Raw genomic sequence first — 18,139 nt, 5'->3', positions numbered from 1 at the left:
ATAAGGGTTTCTTCTTTTGATGACTTTCTGTTTCCCAAACAAAAATGTTAAAAATTTGTTTGTATATAATATATTTTGTGTATAATATATATATATATATATATACACTGTAAAAAGTGAACAGTTGGATCAACTTAAAAAAATTACTTCAATTGGTAACACCTAAAGAAATTAGGTTTTCTCAACTTAAATTATCACGTTTTATCGTGAAAAACGTGATAATTTAAGTTGAGAAAACTTAATTTCTTTATATGTTACTTAACTTAAAAAATTACAATAAATATATACCAATTGAAGTAATTTTTTTAAGTTGATCCAACTGTTCACTTTTTACAGTGTATATATATATATATATATATATATACACACACACACACATACATATATTTATTTATATATATATATATATATATATACTGTATATATATATATATATATACACACACATACTTATATTATTTATTTTTATATATATATATATTAGAGGTGGGCATAGATTAATTTTTTTAATCTAGATTAATCTAGATTAATTTTGAAATTAATCTAGATTAATCTAGATTAAAATGGCTCATTTGAATTCTGCCGAAGGCATTCAGAATATGTGTGCTACCAAAATAATGACTATAAGTAAGTCTTTGAGAACGGGTTTCTCAAGCCAGGTGGCGCATTAGACCAGGGGCTCATCTCCTGTTTCCAAAATGCATCACAAACTGCTTGAGAAAGCTGTTCTACTCATAGACTGTAAAAGGTTACTACTGTACTGTTACCGTACGTAGGCAACATTAGGTAGGCCTATGTTATTATCAACTACTATAGGCAATCAATTAGGGATGGGCGATATGGCCTAAAATCCATATTGTGATATACATTGCAGCCTCTTGCGATAACGATATTAAAATAAAACCATTTCAGAACAGGTTTACACAGACCCTGCTAAACAACTGCTAAATGTTTTTTTTTTTTTTTTTTTTGAAAGGGTGTATGTAGTTTTGAGAACATATATTGTGCAAAGCTGTAAGTATACAACATAATTTTGCAGATAAATAAAATTTAAGTACACTAGCTGCAGAGACTTAAGTAAGTTAGGTCTAATGTTTATTATGGCTTGGAGCTTATGAAACCCCAAATTTAAAATTAGAATATTGTCTAACTGATGTCTTTTCAGTTAAAAAGAAACACAACAACGATTCTTAAAATCGGGCGCTTTTAATAAAAAGAGATTATGTGCTACACCACTCACTAAGATATATTGGGAATAATACGCGCGCGCTGGTATTCAGTGATAGGCCTATGTTTCGTTTTGAATTTGAGGTGGTAGAACGGATTAGTCGTGTGTTAACTTACCGAACTGTTACCCCACACAGTCTACGTCGGACGGCTTAAATCCGAACCAAGTCCAAATAAGGGTTGCACCGATCTTTTTCACCAGCTTTCACTTTCAGCCGTGTTTACTTAAGATGACGACGAATATGATGCGTTGCAGCCGGGTGTTCCTCGCGGCCGCGGGTAGATTGCGTCATCATAGCTTGTGTAGCTTGAGCCAGCTCCCAACGCTCCCAACCCAACTTGGAGAATAGATTAACGGCGATATTTTTTTTTATCGCGCGATAAGAGTCTCGCGTTAACGCAGCGCGTTAACGCCGATAACGGCCCACCACTAATATATATATATATATATATATTGTATCTATATTCTTTGTTTGTCTCTGCTTTCTGAACGTTTTTTTAATGTGGTATAAAAAAATTAATTATGTGCTTGACTTATTGTTCAGAGTCTGGCAGTACAGGAAAATAATTTGTATATGAATTGTATCAATATTTTATCAGACTTTCAGATGATGTTGTTTCTGAGGAAGGAGTTTGTTTGTGAGTCGGTTATATATTTCTTCAAAGTGAATCAAATGAGAACAATACTTTTTCCATTTGAAAGGAAAGATTTATACTTCATCAGGATGTGTTTTCCCTGTTTGTCGAACTGTAAGCTCAGTGAACATCTGCACAAGCTGGATGTCAGATAAGATAACCTGCGTTTGTTTACTTTCAGAGACCTTTAAAGAGACACACTCAGCTTGCACAGAACCATTTTACTTCACATGCAAATAAGATCTTAACCCTAAGGGTATAGTATGATAATCAGAAGTAATGTTTTAGTGAGTATGATCAGTCCTTGATCAAGAAACATGTGGAAAAAATTAAGTTCAGAGGTTAATCACTGAGATCAACGTGTCTATGCAAACCAGCCTGAATATTATATTGCAACACAGTAGTTCTAGTACTAGAGTAGTTATTTCACTAGGCGTTGCTACTGTCGCCTACCAAATATAAATATAGATATATTCAAATTAACATTCACCAAGCACCAAATGCGAGTAAACACTGGTGTCAATTGTGTAAAAAAGATTGTGTGAGTATGCTAGTAAACGTAATTGGTTAAGTCTTAAGTGAACGTAAACAGTTGAGAAAGAAAACACATGTGTATCAGTTTATTGGATCCATGCATTCGCTCTTAAAGTGACAGCAGCCTAATATTCCTGCGACTGTCTGTGATTTTAATGTTAATCAAACAACAAGAGAAAAAAAAACCACACTGCTCTTGACTTAATAACTTTTGTAACTTTAATGAGGATTAATTAATAATGTTTAATACAGCGAAGACTATGCAGTGTTATTTTACACAATACATTTATGTAGGCCCCACCTGAAAACTACTGTCAGACATGAAAAACCTGAAAAGCACTGTTTATTTCATGTGTATCTTTGTTATATTGTATTTATTTGTGCTTTTTGCTTGTAATTTTACTATTTGTTGTTATTTTATTACTGACTATGTACATGTCTTTAATAATGTTTTAAATGTATATTAGTTCGGCTAGTAGTTTTAGCAGTGGAACTGAAATTGGGAATAGAGAATTGTGAATTTTCACTGCTATCTAAAATGTTGTTTCTAAAACAGTGTCATGGCCGGTACACAATATTTATTCATATATACTGTATACAAACGCTTGTATAATACAATATGAAGCAGTTATTAAATTATGTTCTATCTAAATTGTCAGGTATGATAGAACTAAATAAGTAAGATATTTAAGCTTTTTATCGTATTTTTTCAAATATATAGTCATTTGTTTTAATTGATTTTTGTGCTTCCCAGAAGTCTGCGTTTTCAAGACCGCTGGTCGTTGTCACGTGATATCTGACACTTTCCTCAGCGCTTATCTTGATGACCCAATCCACAGGCGTTTGTGCTTACTCGATGAGTTTTTTTAAAATGATAAGTATATCGAAATGACTGCCCTCGTTTCCATTTCTACGGCGAGTACTAATCTATAAAGTGTATACCTTTAAAAGATTCTACTTTTAGTGTACAAATGTTTCAATTAAGATATAAACGTCCTCTGAGCCGCCAACTGCCCCCTGTCGGAGAACAACTAACCGTCACCAGTCAAACACATTTGTAACTCAGCGAATTATCTTCATTCCCTAAACCCTGCAGCCAATCAGAGTGTCCGCTTGGCGTCACGTGACTCGCTCAGAAGCGTGGAGTGGAAGCGCTGTGGTCTTGTGAAAAACTCTTGCAGCTTCATGGCGGTATGTGGCGGGCAACAACAACACACAATAAAAACAATATAATTTCAATTTAATTAATGGCGCAGGAATGATGGAAAAGACTGAAGAACCTCCTTCCTTAAACACCGAGGAAGAGAGTTCTGAAAAAGACAAAATATGGTGTTTACAGCGCGTGGGGAGAGACTGTGACTGGCTGCATCTATCCGAGGACTCTGAGGTGCATGTTCACAGAATAAACAGCATTAATATATATGTATTTATTTATATTCAGATACCCAGTTTCACATGAAGATTTCTAAGGCTAAATTAAGCCTTACTAGCTGTGAGTTAGCCGGATACAATCCAAATAAAAACAACACTGAACACCATTGATGATGGAGTCAAAACAACATTTTACAAGTGTGAATTATGTCCAGTTTAACTCAAACTGTAGGCAATTTATGAAACAAAGCTGCTAGTCATAGGTTAATGGCTCCAATATGATTTCATGATGTACATGTATGCTTGCTTATTGCTCTCCTGTGTCTTTTTACTCAGGTTACTGTTGGTCGTGGTCTGAATGTGACCCATCAGATTCTGTCAGCCAGCTGTCCACTGATGATATCCAGAAATCACTGTGTCTTCAAGCACAACGATGACGGGCGGTGGACAGTGACAGACAATAAGGTGTAGTATGAGTCTGTCAGTCTATCTGTCTATGGGTCTGACTGTCCTTTCCAGCATTTGATGGGTGTTATGGGCTCTGAAACAACACTGAAAGAAAAATAGCCTACATTTATACTACGGGGCTGTTGAATGCTCAAGTCTGATTGGTTGACGAATGTTCTAAGGTGTGCCATTATTTTCAGGGAAACTCACTACTATAGTAGTTCAGGCAGGTTTTGACCGCTTCACAGTTCTATATCACTTCGCCAAACGATTTCAGTGATTTCAAAGGTCCTTACAGCCGACAACAGCAGAAGAGCCAAAGCCCACAACGACACTGACCAGGAAAATAAATATAGTACACAATAGGATACAAATGACAAACTTATTTCCTATAAAGTTTTATGTACAGAAAGCACATACTCTCTCTCTCTCCTGCTCAAACACACACACTCAGTACGGACACACACTCACACAGAAACGTGTTGTCAGCGCTGCTCTGATGATTTTATCAGTAAAATAGTTTAGCAACTTAAAAGCTACATGACATTTCTCACTAGTGAGGTAATAACAGCGCTGTTCTTGAAGCAGATCTCTCTCTCTCTCTCTCTCTCTCTCTCTCTCTCTCTCTCTCTCTCTCTCTCTCTCTCTCTCTCTCTCTCTCTCTCTCTCTTTTTTTTTCTCTCTCTCTAACTGCATTAATAACTGCATTAGTCTGCTATCAGTGGCTCAAGTCTCCATTACCAGCTCTAAAATGATGTTTTGTAATTAGCAATGGAGGCGTGGGATTAAATGCATAAGAAATTAGTCCCTCACACAAGAGCGTTTTAATGACAAAAACCTGATAAATGTCTTGAAATGCATCATCTGAACAATGTTTTGAGATGTGGTAACTGGAGTATAAGCGGAATAATTGACTCCGGGCCGTTGAATTATCGAAAAATAATGTACACCCGAGGTGCACACCCGAGGGTGTGCATTATTTTTCGATAATTCAACGGCCCGGAGTCAATTATTCCTTATATATATATATATATATATATAAGTAAAAGGTAATTTAAAATATTAATAAATACTATAATAGGTTATAAATAATACTAAAGTAACAGTAGTGCCATCTAAATGTAAATAACACTAATAAAAATGACAAAAGTACATGACAAAATTAATAAAACTTAGACTAAAATGAAAACTGAAAATATTAAAAAGTGAATTAAAAAATATTAATGCATACTATAATAGTATATAGATAATACTAAAATAACACTGGTGTCGTGTATATATGAATCAGAAATAAAATAAAAAGTAAAGCTAAATATTAGTAATATAATAATAATTATCTAAATAAAGTCTAATAAATATGACAAACGCACATACCAAAATGACTAAAACTGACTCAAATTAAAATGAAAACTGGAAAAGTAAAAGCTAATTCAAACTATTAATAAACACTGTTAGAGCATATAAAAAATACTAAAATAATGTAAAAAATAATTAAGGCTAAATAGAAATATAAAAAAGTAATAAATATGACAAAAGCACATCATAAAATGAAAACCGAAAAAATATTAATAAATACTATAATAGTACATAAATTATACTAAAATAACCCTGGTGTTATCTATATAATACTAAAAAAAATCTGTAAAAGAACTTGTATGTTTTTTTTATTTAAATATGTCTGACGACTTTTGTTTGTCTTTATACCCAGAGTCTGAACGGCGTGTGGGTGAACGGGAGCCGGATTCCTCCAGCCAATCCCTTCTTGCTCCGTCAGGGAGACTCTGTGCGGCTCGGCGTCCCTCTCGACGGCAACCCTGTGGAGTTCGACTACACCCTCGTACAGAAGAGCTACAACGAGGTCAAATCGTTCTTGTCTGGGAATCTTGACAAAGAATGTGGCGCCGCTCCCTTAGGCCAAAAACTGAAAAACTCTAAGAGGAAGTTGGATGGAGGAGACGACGAGCCGGAGCCGTCTCCCACGAATCAGTCCAAATCCAAGCTGTACCGATGCTCCGGTCCGGATAAGTCACGTGCACAGCCCTGCCCGTCCGGGGAACGCCGGGAAACTGCGAAGTTTAAACCTCTTGAGGAGGACCGATGCGGTGATGCGGCGGGAAGCAGCTCGAGCGCTAGCACTGAGAGCAGTCAGCAGATAGCTAGCGTTCACCGCTACAGCAAGAGCCTGATGGTCCTGAAGAGTCGTGTTGGAGACACGCAGAAGCGCGCGGCGGAGCTGGAGCGGCTTCGGGATCAGACGCCGGAGAGAGAGCGGGAGATGCAGGCGCTGCAGACGCAGCTGGAGATGTTGCGGGGTCAGCTGAGGTCGCAGAAGGAGCAGGCGCTCAAACGCATCGAGTGTCTGGAGAAATCCTTCTGTGAGGAGGAGCGCCGCCTGGAGGTGAGCCTCCAACACCAACGTCAAGTCAAGACGTACTATCTCAATGTCCATCCTATCCATCCTAAATGCTATGTAAGATTAGAAAATGTGTTTTTTTTTTAATTTAGAGAAGGGACAGTGTATATTAATCAACATTCATGAATGTAAATGTACCCAAATTAGCCCGAAAGTCCCTTTGCCAGATGTTATTAGGCCTGAAACTAGACAAGAGGGTAAAACAATAATACACTGCAAAAAATGCTTTTCTTACTCAGTATTTTTGTCTGGTTTCCAGTCCAAATATAAAAAAAAATCTTAAATCAAGATGCATTTACTAAAGTAGTAAAATGCCATAAGACATACCCCTGGTTTCACAGACAGGGCTTAAGACTAGTCCTAGACTAAAATGTAAGTCTGAGCTGTTTCCACTGAAATAAACTTGCACTGACTGATCTTAAAAATATATCAGTGCCTTTTTAGTTTTAAGATGCACATCGGTAATGTTTTTTTTCTAAGCATGTTTATAAAAATTACTTAAATGTCCTAATTGATCTATGGTCTAATCCTGGCTTAGTCTAAGCCCTGTCTGTGAAACCGGGCCATTATGTCTTGTTTTCTGGGGAAATTAATCAAAATTAAGTGAGTTTTTGCTTAAAACAAGCAAAATTATCTGACAATGGGGTAAGAAAAATAATATTGTTTCTGTTTGAATTAAGGTTATTTTTCTTACCCCATGGACACATAATTTTGCTTGTTTTAAGCAAAAACTCGCTTAATTTTGATTAATTTCCCCAGAAAACAAGACATAAGGTCTTATGGCATTTTACTACTTTAGTAAATGCATCTTGATTTAAGAATTTTTTAGATATTTGGACTGGAAACCAGACAAAAATACGTAATTTTTTTGCAGTGTAGAACTAGAACTTAACTTAACTATTTAAAATACAATTATACAACATATTATACAAAAAAAAAGATATGTACACAATAAAAAAAGAAATATGTATGTGTGTGTATATATATATATATATATATATATATATATACACACACACACACACACACACACACACACACACACACACACACACACACATATTTATATATAGCCTATACATATATATATATACACACACACATATATTTATATATATATATATATATATAGTTATAAGGCAAGGCAAATTTATTCATATAGCACTTCATACACTATGGCAATTTAAAGTGCTTTACAGAAAGGAATTAAAATAATCACAAAATAGAAGCAAGGAAAGTTAAAACGGTTATAAAAGAAATTAAGAGATATATGATACAGTTATAAAATAAGTTAAAAGAGTAAAAAGATGATACATAGATACATTTCTCATCTGGCGAACCACAGGTGTATCATATTTTCTACAACTCCCAGTTTTACTCTAAGATTTTCCCTTGGTGATTACACTGTTCCTGTGGTGTTCTTTATGAGTTAAATAATACTAACACTAATGTTAATGAAGTTAGTAATAATAGAGGAAGCAGCATTACTGTTTATTTAGAGAAGGGACAGTAATCAACATTCATGAATGTAAATGTACCCAAATTAGCCCAAAGGCTAGTTTTCATCTGACGTCCCTTTGCCAGATGTTATTAGGCCTAAAACTAGACAAGAGGGTACAACAATAATAGAACTAGAACTTGTAAACAACTCTGTAAAATACAGTTAAACACATTATACAAAAAGATGATATAGGCTATATGTAACAGTAAGAAAAGACGTGTGTATATATATGTATATTTAAAAAATATATATTATGTTAAATAATACTAGTAATAATAGCGGAAGCTGCATTAATGTTCACATAGTTGATTATGAAGAAGCCATTTCTTAAAATGATGCTTAAATGAGTTTATGAGCGTTCTCTGATTGATTGTGGTACAGATTTCACTGATGTGATGCTCTGAATGTAAGAAGAGCTTGACCAAAGGAAGTTTTCCTACGTGGAATTATACAATCCAATCAGAGTTGCAGTGTTGACCTGCTATTGTTAAAGGGATAGTTCACCCAAAAATAAAAATGTGCTGTTAACAGGGTTCGTACAATGCGCTTATAGTACTTGGATTTGACTTTTTGAAATTGAAGTCTTGGGAAAAACCCTTGAAAACAGCCATATTTCTGAAAAAAGGTGCTTGAATTACTGGAAGACAATAGAAAATACTTAATTGTATTGATAAAATAATTGTTTCACGCCCATCTGATATTGATATAGAGCCATTTCACATGGCTATGAGTGTGATATTGCTCATATCATATGATTATTCAAGTATATGATGCAGCTTTCAGTGTATCATGTTTTTGATAAGTGAGATTGTTGATTGTTGTCCTTGAAAACCAAAAAAGTAGTGCTTGAAAAGTCCTTGAAAGTCCTGGAATTTCATTTTACAGTGTCTGTACGAACCCTGTGTTAATTTACAGCCCCCTCAGGCCATACAGTATGTACGTGACTTTTTTTTTCTTCAGTTAATCAGTAAAGTTTTAGCTGAAAGAAACCGTGGTCCTTGGTGATTCACATAATGCAAATCAACGGCTACCGTCACTTTGAGGGTAAAAAAACAACATATACAGGCAAAAACGAGATTAATACCCGTCGCTCTTGATTATACATTGAGGTCTTATGAAGCGAAACGATCGGAAACTGAACATTTATTTACAAATATGTGAACCCTGGACCACAAAACCAGTCACATGGGTCCATTTTTTTTAAATTGGGATTTATACATCATCTGAACGCTGAATGAATAAGCTTTCCATTGATGAATGGTTTGTTATGATAGGACAATATTTGGAAATCTGGAATCTGAGGGTGCAAAAAATCGAAACATTGAGAAAATCTCCTTTAAAGTTGTGCATTTATGTTCACGATTGTGCAGCATTCACTCACAAAAATAAATGTTTTATATATTTACGGTAGGAAATTCACAAAATATCTTCATGGAACATGATCTTTACTTAATATCCTAATGATTTTTGGCATAAAAGAAAAATTGATAACTTAGACCCGTACAATGTATTGTTGGCTATTGCCACAAATATACCCGTGCGACATGTGACTGGTTTTGTGATCCAGGGTCACATATCATTATTACCTGTAATTCACAGCCTGGGAAAACGGTCCTGAGATTTACCACAGTCTGGAGCACGAGAAAAATGACAATATTTCTTGTTTCTCGGATGATCCACCAATAAAAATAACATTGTATACATCTAATTTATCACATAAGGATAGGCTCCAGCTCATAATATAAAGCCATCTGTGTGTTGACATCGTATATGTTGTTTTCCCTTAGACTGAAAAAGCACAACAGAATGAGGTGGGCTTGAAAAAACAACTTGAGGACGCATTAAAAGAGGTAACTGCACTATTGCACTGCAATATTTTATGTTTAAACGCAAGTGTTATATATATATAACGTTTTCCTTTACTTGGACAGCACCGGAAAGTTATTGAGGAACTCAAACACGCTCGGGAAGGATTCAAGGAAGCTCTTCAAGCCAAAGATAAGGAGCTGGAAGTTACAAAGGTAATCGTGGGAAAGTTGAGCATGACCACGAGCACAGTGTGATTTTAATGGCATGGACAATAAAATATTTGTTATTTTTCTGTAAAACTCAAAGGTCAGTTTGTGATGAGTTTCCTAGCCGTTCTTTCCCTATTAATGAAAGCCAGTTGAAACTTTTTCAACGATCATGTCATGCAAACAAACCTTTGCACAGGCTAAAATGAGTGACCGGTGACCAGATTTTGTGGAAGTGAAGCGATTGATTACATAATGCCTAAAAAGTAAGTAAAAATACCATTTTCTGTGCAATAATTTGACTTTCTCCCACAGGAAGAGAAAGAGAAGGCCAAAGCTCAGAAAGAAGAAGTGGTCACACAGATGACTGAAGTGCTGGAGAGTGAACTGCAATGCAGCATTTGTTCAGAGCTCTTCATTGAGGTAAAAAAACACACACACAAAAAAAACCACCATGATGTAAAGATCATGTGATCGGATGAAGGAATGACAGGGAAAGAACACTGCCTTATTAAAAGATCAAAACTTTCTTTTCTATAAAAGTTCACTCGTGTCAAAAAGTGTGTAGGTGTAGAGTGTAGGTTGAGTGTTTTATAGAAAAACTCCAATGGAAGTGTTCAAACTCTTGGACACTTTTGGACACTTAAAAATGTCTGTATTTCATTGCATTAGATACAAAATATCAAACCAAGTGGCAGAAGCAAACTAATGATGCTCAATGTTTTCTTCAGAGACACATTTTCAGTTATTATTAAATGACTCAAAGTCTTTTTTTGTCAGTTATCCTCAAAATCAGAATGTAGTTCATTACATTAACTAATGTAAATGTGAATAAAAGCGACTGCCAAATGCATAAATGTAAATAAATGCATACGCACACACACACACACATATATATATATATATATATATATATATATATATATACACATATGCATACTGTCTGTGTATATATATATATATAAAAAGTTCAAAAGTGGTACGATTTTTTTTTATGTGTTTGAAAGAAGTCTCCTCTGCTCACCAAGGCTGCATATATTTGATCAAAAATACAGTAAAAACAGTGAAATATTATTAAAAATTAAAATAAGGGATTTCTATTTTAATATAATTTAAAATGTTATTTATTCCTGTGATGAAAAGCTGAATTTTCATCATCATTACTCCAGTGTTGGCCATCTCACATAGTCCGGCTTTAGATATCGGCAATATTTTGAAACTTATTCTAAGTGACCAATCACAGATTTTGTTTTTAAATGCCATTTCAGGATTTGTCTAACGTTATGCCACAAAAATAGACTAGGTCCACAAATGTGACCCTGGACCACAAAACCAGTCACATGGGTCACTTTTTTAAATTGAGATTTATACATCATCTGAAATCTGAATAAATAAGCTTTCCATTGATGTATGGTTTGTTAGGATAGGACAATATTTGGCCGAGATACAACTATTGAAAATCTGGAATCTGAGGGTGCAAAAAAATCGAAACATTGAGAAAATCTCCTTTTAAAGTTGTCCATTTATGTTCACAACTGTGCTGCATTCACTCACAAAAATACATGTTTTATATATTTACTGTAGGAAATTTCCTAAATATCTTCATGGAACATGATCTTTACTTAATATCCTAATGATTTTTGGCATAAAAGAAAAATCGATAATTTTGACCCACACAATGTATTGTTGGCTATTGCCACAAATATACCCGTGCAACATGTGACTGGTTTTGTGATCCAGGGTCACAAATGTACTTTTTGCAATTCATTTCCTGTTTTGTGCGCAATGTGCATCATTTAGTTTAGTCACATTTATTTATATAGCGCTTCTTACAACACAGATTGTTTCAAAGCAGCTTTACAGAGATAACAGGAAAATAATGCAACAAAGTTTGTTTCCAGAAGAAAATCGCGTCACCAGCTTAAGTGAGTTCAGTGATGTTGAAGTGAACGATGGACTGTGCAGGACACAATCCTCTTGAACTTTGACCTCTGTGACCCCCTCAGGCCGTGACGCTGAACTGCGCCCACAGCTTCTGTCAGCACTGCATCCGAGAGTGGCGCAAACGCAAGGATAAGTGTCCCATGTGCTGGCAGACCATCACGTCTCAGACGCGCTCTCTGGTCCTGGACAACTGCATCGACCGCATGGTGGAGAACCTGAGCGCCGACATGAGAGAGCGACGCCTGGGGCTCATCAATGAGCGGAAAGGTGAGAGGTGCGTGACATCACCACGTCTTCTGTCTGATGCGAGTCTTTGAGAAGTTAAGGCAAGAAACCACAGGTGAATCGGTTCAAACATTTAAAGGTGCAGTGTGTAATTTTAGCGGCATCTAGTGGTGAGGTTGCGAATTGCACCCAGCCAGAAGTTACGGTGGCCGACAAGAGATGTCGTCGTCTGAGACAGCAGAGAGTAGCCAGTTAAGCAATGAGTTTTTTTTTTTTACAAAGATAAATTAAAAAATTATGTTTACTTAAAAGGGTGGTATAATGCCCTTTTCACAAGATGTCCCCAGAGTGTGTGTGTGAAGTTTCAGCTCAAAATACCCCACAGATATTTTTATACAGCATGTTAAAATTGTCACTTTTTGAGGGTGAGCAAAAACGCACCGTTTTGAGTGTATCCCTTTAAATGCAAATGAGCTGCTGCTCCTGGCACAGGGGGCGGAGCTTCAAGAGCTTGTGTCCTTTTACCTCACACAGACATGCACTGAAAATTTCAAACCTTTTAGCCTTTTATATGTTCAAACTAGAGATGCACTGATTGATCGGCTGGTGACCGGAATTGGCTGATTTTCACGTGATTGGCAACCGGCCGGTCAGTCTGACATATGCCGATTTTATGCCGGTCAAATGCACTCGGGCGCCGCATGATTAACATCGCGCAACATCAGCATCACACGTGCACACGGAACGCACATGTAGGAACCTCGTGAATTACGGCCGTTTCACACCGCAAATGTCAGCGGCGCGTGAGCAGCGCGTTGTATTTTTCGTCGTGCATGTTAATCAATGAGTGCATTCACACCAGTGATGCGCGGGTCAATGTATAAACAACCCGCACCCGACCGACGTTTTCAACTAACCCGCCCGCAACTCGGACCGCAAAAAAAAAGTAGAAGATATTGTAACCGACCCGCTTCCTGACCCGCATTTTTGGACAGAGCTCAGAGCGGCATTTTTAAAAGGACGGAGCGTCGCCCTATTTCCCGCTCCAATTTCGCTCCGCGCACACCACGATTCTGAAGCATGCTCAGTCAAGCCTGACTCAGTCTACTGTTGATGACTGCAAGATGGATTCTATTTTAAGTCAAAACTCGGCTCAATAATGGAGTTCAAAAAGTAGGCTACTTCAAAAAGGAAAATAAGAAGTCACAGGTGTAGGCTACTATAATATAAAACTAACTATAATGTGGTAGAAGAAAACGAATGTGGAGACATCATTCCAGTCAGTAAAGATTCATTTTGGAATCTAAAAAGACACATCTCTCGTAAACATGCAGTGTGATGTGAACACGCTGGGAAGAAAGCAAAAGGTTAGCAAATTGAATACGGTAACCTGTAACAAAGTGTAAATTAAATATAGCGTAATATTCAAACAATTGATACAAGCCCATTTCGCTGCGCAAAAGTTCAGTTATAAGATATATATATATATAATTTATAATTTATAAGTTATAATTTAGCCTACTTTTAAAACGTTAATGTACATTTTTTCATATAAATAAATTATATATATTTAAATTTTATTTATATTATTAGGCCCATTTATTCGTTTTATTTTACAGCAGTTTGTGTGTACAATGGATATACGCCCATTTAAATTTTAATCGTGCGCGTTGCGCAAAAGTTCACTTATCAAAATTCTGGCCTAATAGTAAATTTACTTTTAAAATTTTTATGTAGGCTATATTTTTGTTTATATAATTGTTATTTATATTATTAGGCCCATTTATTCGTTTAATTTTACAGGACTTTGTGTACGTAGGCTATATTCCTTCTTACATAGGTCTAATTTGTAATGTGAAATAAAACATTTCTATTTGAAAAATGTTGTTGTTGCTCATTAGTTCTTTAGGAGGTAAGGCTGTGGTCTAAGCTAAGAGTGATATACATGTAGATTGGATTTTTTTTTTTTTTTTTTTTTTTGGAGCGAGCGGGGGGCGATTTGAGTGGAACGCGGAGCAAACTTGCGTTGAGCGCTGAGCGATGATGAACGGAGCGGCCTGATGTAGCTTTGAGCGGGGGAGCGAACATTTCCGTGAGCGATGATGAGCGGAGATTCTCACCGCTCCACTCCGCTCATATGCTCTCTTGTACTATATAAATTACAATTGTTTAATTGGCATCTTTATTTCAAACGACCCGACCGACCGCGACCCTAATATAATTAAAAATATTTTTGGATGACTCATAACCGCGGGTAACCGCGGGTGACCGCAGGCACCCGCTCATTTCGGATCAACCCGCGCATCACTGATTCACACCGGCAGCAGGAGCGTCGCGTGAGCAGCAGTGAAGCGGGGGTTTCGGCGCGGGTCTATTTTTGCTACGCTGCTCACGCTCAATTAAAGTGAAAGCACACTTTTGATGGACAAACTAAAAATGATTTCACACAAAAAGTGCTCAAAATGCACAGAATAAGTATGTCTAGTGTGTTTTAACAAGAACTCCAGTATGTCAGAAAAGAAAACGAAGACTCAAATATTTGTAGAAGATTTACCAATTTAAACTTGTTTTCATTATTCAGTTTTGGCTGCAAGTATGGTTATGATTATAAAAAATAAATAAAGTAAACTAGCCAGAAATTATAGAAATATAGAAATATCTTTATACTGCAAGGCTATATATATGTATTTCCCACACCAGGAGTAATTTATATAGTTCTATTTTATAGCAAATATCTGTTCAAAAAATGATCTATGTTCTATGCAAAATGTAAAATGTTCTATTAAAGAAAAGATGGAAAATAAATATTTGTGTGTGCTGTAGTGGTTAGAAAAAATGAAATTGGAATCGGCTAAAATCGGTATCGGCAGGTCAAACTCAATGAGAAATCGGAAATTGGAATCGGCCTAGAAAATTGTAATCGGTGCATCTCTAGTTCAAACCGAAGTCAGACAATGATGGAGAGACTCAAGAAGAAGTGACAACATGTAGAAGCAACAGGACATTTCTGAATAGTTAGTTGATGAGTTTATGTAGCTTATGTGTTGTTATCTTCTAGTCATCGATTAGCATATTCTGTCTTGATAATCTATAAATCGTGTTCAGGGGGCGGGGTTTATGTAAATTCTAGGGTTGGTGATGTCACTAACCCGGGAGGAATGTGGTGTAGTCTCTACCAGCCGTTTGTTGTAGTCCTTAAAAAGCGATTTCTTTAAAAGCAAATATCTCCCTTTGCTTTGAACTTTGAGCGTTGAAACTTTGCAGATGTTGTTTATGCTCAAACAGCAACATTACACACTAACTAAAGTTAGAAAAGTCAAATCATAATCAACCACCCCTTTATTCAGTAAATCGATATGTTATTGCGAATATTATTGTTACTTGTTCATCATTGTGTCAATGTTTTATTTGCTGACTTTAGCTAGCTTTTCTTTATCGGATGAAGGAATGACAGGGAAAGAACACTGACTTATCGAAAGATCAAAACTTTCTTTTCTATAAAAGTTCACTCGTGTCAAAAAGTGTGTAGGTGTAGAGTGTAGGTTGAGTGTTTTATAGAAAAACTCCAATGGAAGTGTTCAAACTCTTGGACACTTTTGGACACTTAAAAATGTCTGTATTTCATTTCATTAGATACAAAATATCAAACCAAGTGGCAGAAGCAAACTAATGATGCTCAATGTTTTCTTCAGAGACACATTTTCAGTTATTATTAAATGACTCAAGGTCTTTATTTGTCAGTTATCCTCAAAATCAGAATGTATTCATAACATTAACAAATGTAATGTAAATGTGAATAAAAGTGACTGCCAAATGCATAAATGTAAATAAATGCATACGCACACACACACACACATATATATATATATATATATACACTACTACTAAACTAAAGGATTAGGAACGCCATACTAATACTGTGTTTGACCCCCTTTCGCCTTCAGAACTGCCTTAATTCTACGTGGCATTGATTCAACAAGGTGCTGAAAGCATTCTTTAGAAATGTTGGCCCATATTGATAGGATAGCATCTTGCAGTTGATGGAGATTTGTGGGATGCACATCCAGGGCACGAAGCTCCCGTTCCACCACATCCCAAAGATGCTCTATTGGGTTGAGATCTGGTGACTGTGGGGGCCATTTTAGTACAGTGAACTCATTGTCATGTTCAAGAAATCAATTTGAAATGATTCGAGCTTTGTGACATGGTGCATTATCCTGCTGGAAGTAGCCATCAGAGGATGGGTACATGGTGGTCATAAAGGGATGGACATGGTCAGAAACAATGCTCAGGTAGGCCGTGGCATTTAAACGATGCCCAATTGGCACTAAGGGGCCTAAAGTGTGCCAAGAAAACATCCCCCACACCATTACACCACCACCACCAGCCTGCACAGTGGTAACAAGGCATGATGGATCCATGTTCTCATTCTGTTTACGCCAAATTCTGACTCTACCATCTGAATGTCTCAACAGAAATCGAGACTCATCAGACCAGGCAACATTTTTCCAGTCTTCAACTGTCCAATTTTGGTGAGCTCGTGCAAATTGTAGCCTCTTTTCCCTATTTGTAGTGGAGATGAGTGGTGCCCGGTGGGGTCTTCTGCTGTTGTAGCCCATCCGCCTCAAGGTTGTGCGTGTTGTGGCTTCACAAATGCTTTGCTGCATACCTCGGTTGTAACGAGTGGTTATTTCAGTCAAAGTTGCTCTTCTATCAGCTTGAATCAGTCGGCCCATTCTCCTCTGACCTCTAGCATCAACAAGGCATTTTCGCCCACAGGACTGCCGCAAACTGGATGTTTTTCCCTTTTCACACCATTCTTTGTAAACCCTAGAAATGGTTGTGCGTGAAAATCCCAGTAACTGAGCAGATTGTGAAATACTCAGACCGGCCCGTCTGGCACCAACAACCATGCCACGCTCAAAATTGCTTAAATCACCTTTCTTTCCCATTCTGACATTCAGTTTGGAGTTCAGGAGATTGTCTTGACCAGGACCACACCCCTAAATGCATTGAAGCAACTGCCATGTGATTGGTTGATTAGATAATTGCATTAATGAGAAATTGAACAGGTGTTCCTAATAATCCTTTAGGTGAGTGTATATATTTATTTATTTATTTATTTTGTGCTGAGTTTCTTTAAAATGAATCCTGTGAATTGCACCCAACTGAAGTTACGGTGGCCGACAGGAAGTGATGTCGTCGTCTGAGACAGCAGAGAGTAACCAGTTAAGCAATGAGGTTTCTTTACAAAGATAAATTAAGAAATTAGGTTTACTTAATTATTCAGTAAAACGATATGATATAGTGAATATTATTGTAACATGTTCATCATTGTGTCAGTGTTTTATTCGCTGACTTTAGCTAGCTTCTCTTTACGAAGAACAACATAGTGACGAAACGCGTTTGTCCGTTTAGGGCCACTGTAGAAACATGTCGATGTAAGGGGACCCGCGGTGTGTGTAGATAGAAATGCCTCATTCTAAGATAAAAAAAACAGAACGGTTCATTATATAAGGTCTTTATACACCACTGAAAACATAGTTATGTTTATGATATTGCATTTCCTCAAATCCTTTCAGATCCTCCTAAATATTACACAATGCACCTTTAACTAGTAGAAATCACTGTACTTCCCCTGCTGATTGATCACATTAAGAATTTGCAACAACAACAACAACAACAAAAAAATGTATTACAAGGTTTCTGAAATGTCATGTTTAAATATGCAGATGAGGCATTATATAAATAAATATGAAGGATTTTGCATAAATTTCCAGAACTGAACAGTGGATAAAGCCAGTTTCAAAATGTCAAAGTTTCGTT

The 18,139-nt window shown here is 36.5% G+C and overlaps 1 protein-coding gene across 2 annotated transcripts in view; it reads left to right on the top strand.

Annotated features, from left to right (window-relative positions):
* Nucleotides 1-3,503: 3,503 nt before the first annotated feature.
* The window catches only part of rnf8 (ring finger protein 8, E3 ubiquitin protein ligase), a 16,902-nt gene continuing 2,266 nt past the window's right edge, over nucleotides 3,504-18,139 (top strand). Inside the window, exons 1-7 of one of the 2 annotated variants that reach the window (XM_079888034.1) lie at nucleotides 3,504-3,784; nucleotides 4,105-4,233; nucleotides 5,924-6,613; nucleotides 9,917-9,979; nucleotides 10,061-10,150; nucleotides 10,460-10,567; nucleotides 12,151-12,362. In XM_079888034.1, coding sequence (XP_079744160.1) covers nucleotides 3,656-3,784; nucleotides 4,105-4,233; nucleotides 5,924-6,613; nucleotides 9,917-9,979; nucleotides 10,061-10,150; nucleotides 10,460-10,567; nucleotides 12,151-12,362 — 1,421 coding nt within the window. In that variant the 5' untranslated portion in view covers nucleotides 3,504-3,655. The remainder of the gene's footprint in view (nucleotides 3,785-4,104; nucleotides 4,234-5,923; nucleotides 6,614-9,916; nucleotides 9,980-10,060; nucleotides 10,151-10,459; nucleotides 10,568-12,150; nucleotides 12,363-18,139) is intronic. The other variant, XM_079888033.1, reaches the window with a different exon arrangement.

Source organism: Squalius cephalus (genome assembly GCF_949319135.1).
Source record: "Squalius cephalus genome assembly, chromosome: 12".
Lineage (NCBI taxonomy): Eukaryota > Metazoa > Chordata > Actinopteri > Cypriniformes > Leuciscidae > Squalius > Squalius cephalus.
Note: the sequence above shows the minus strand (reverse complement) of the source record. Positions and strands in the feature narration are given on the sequence as shown.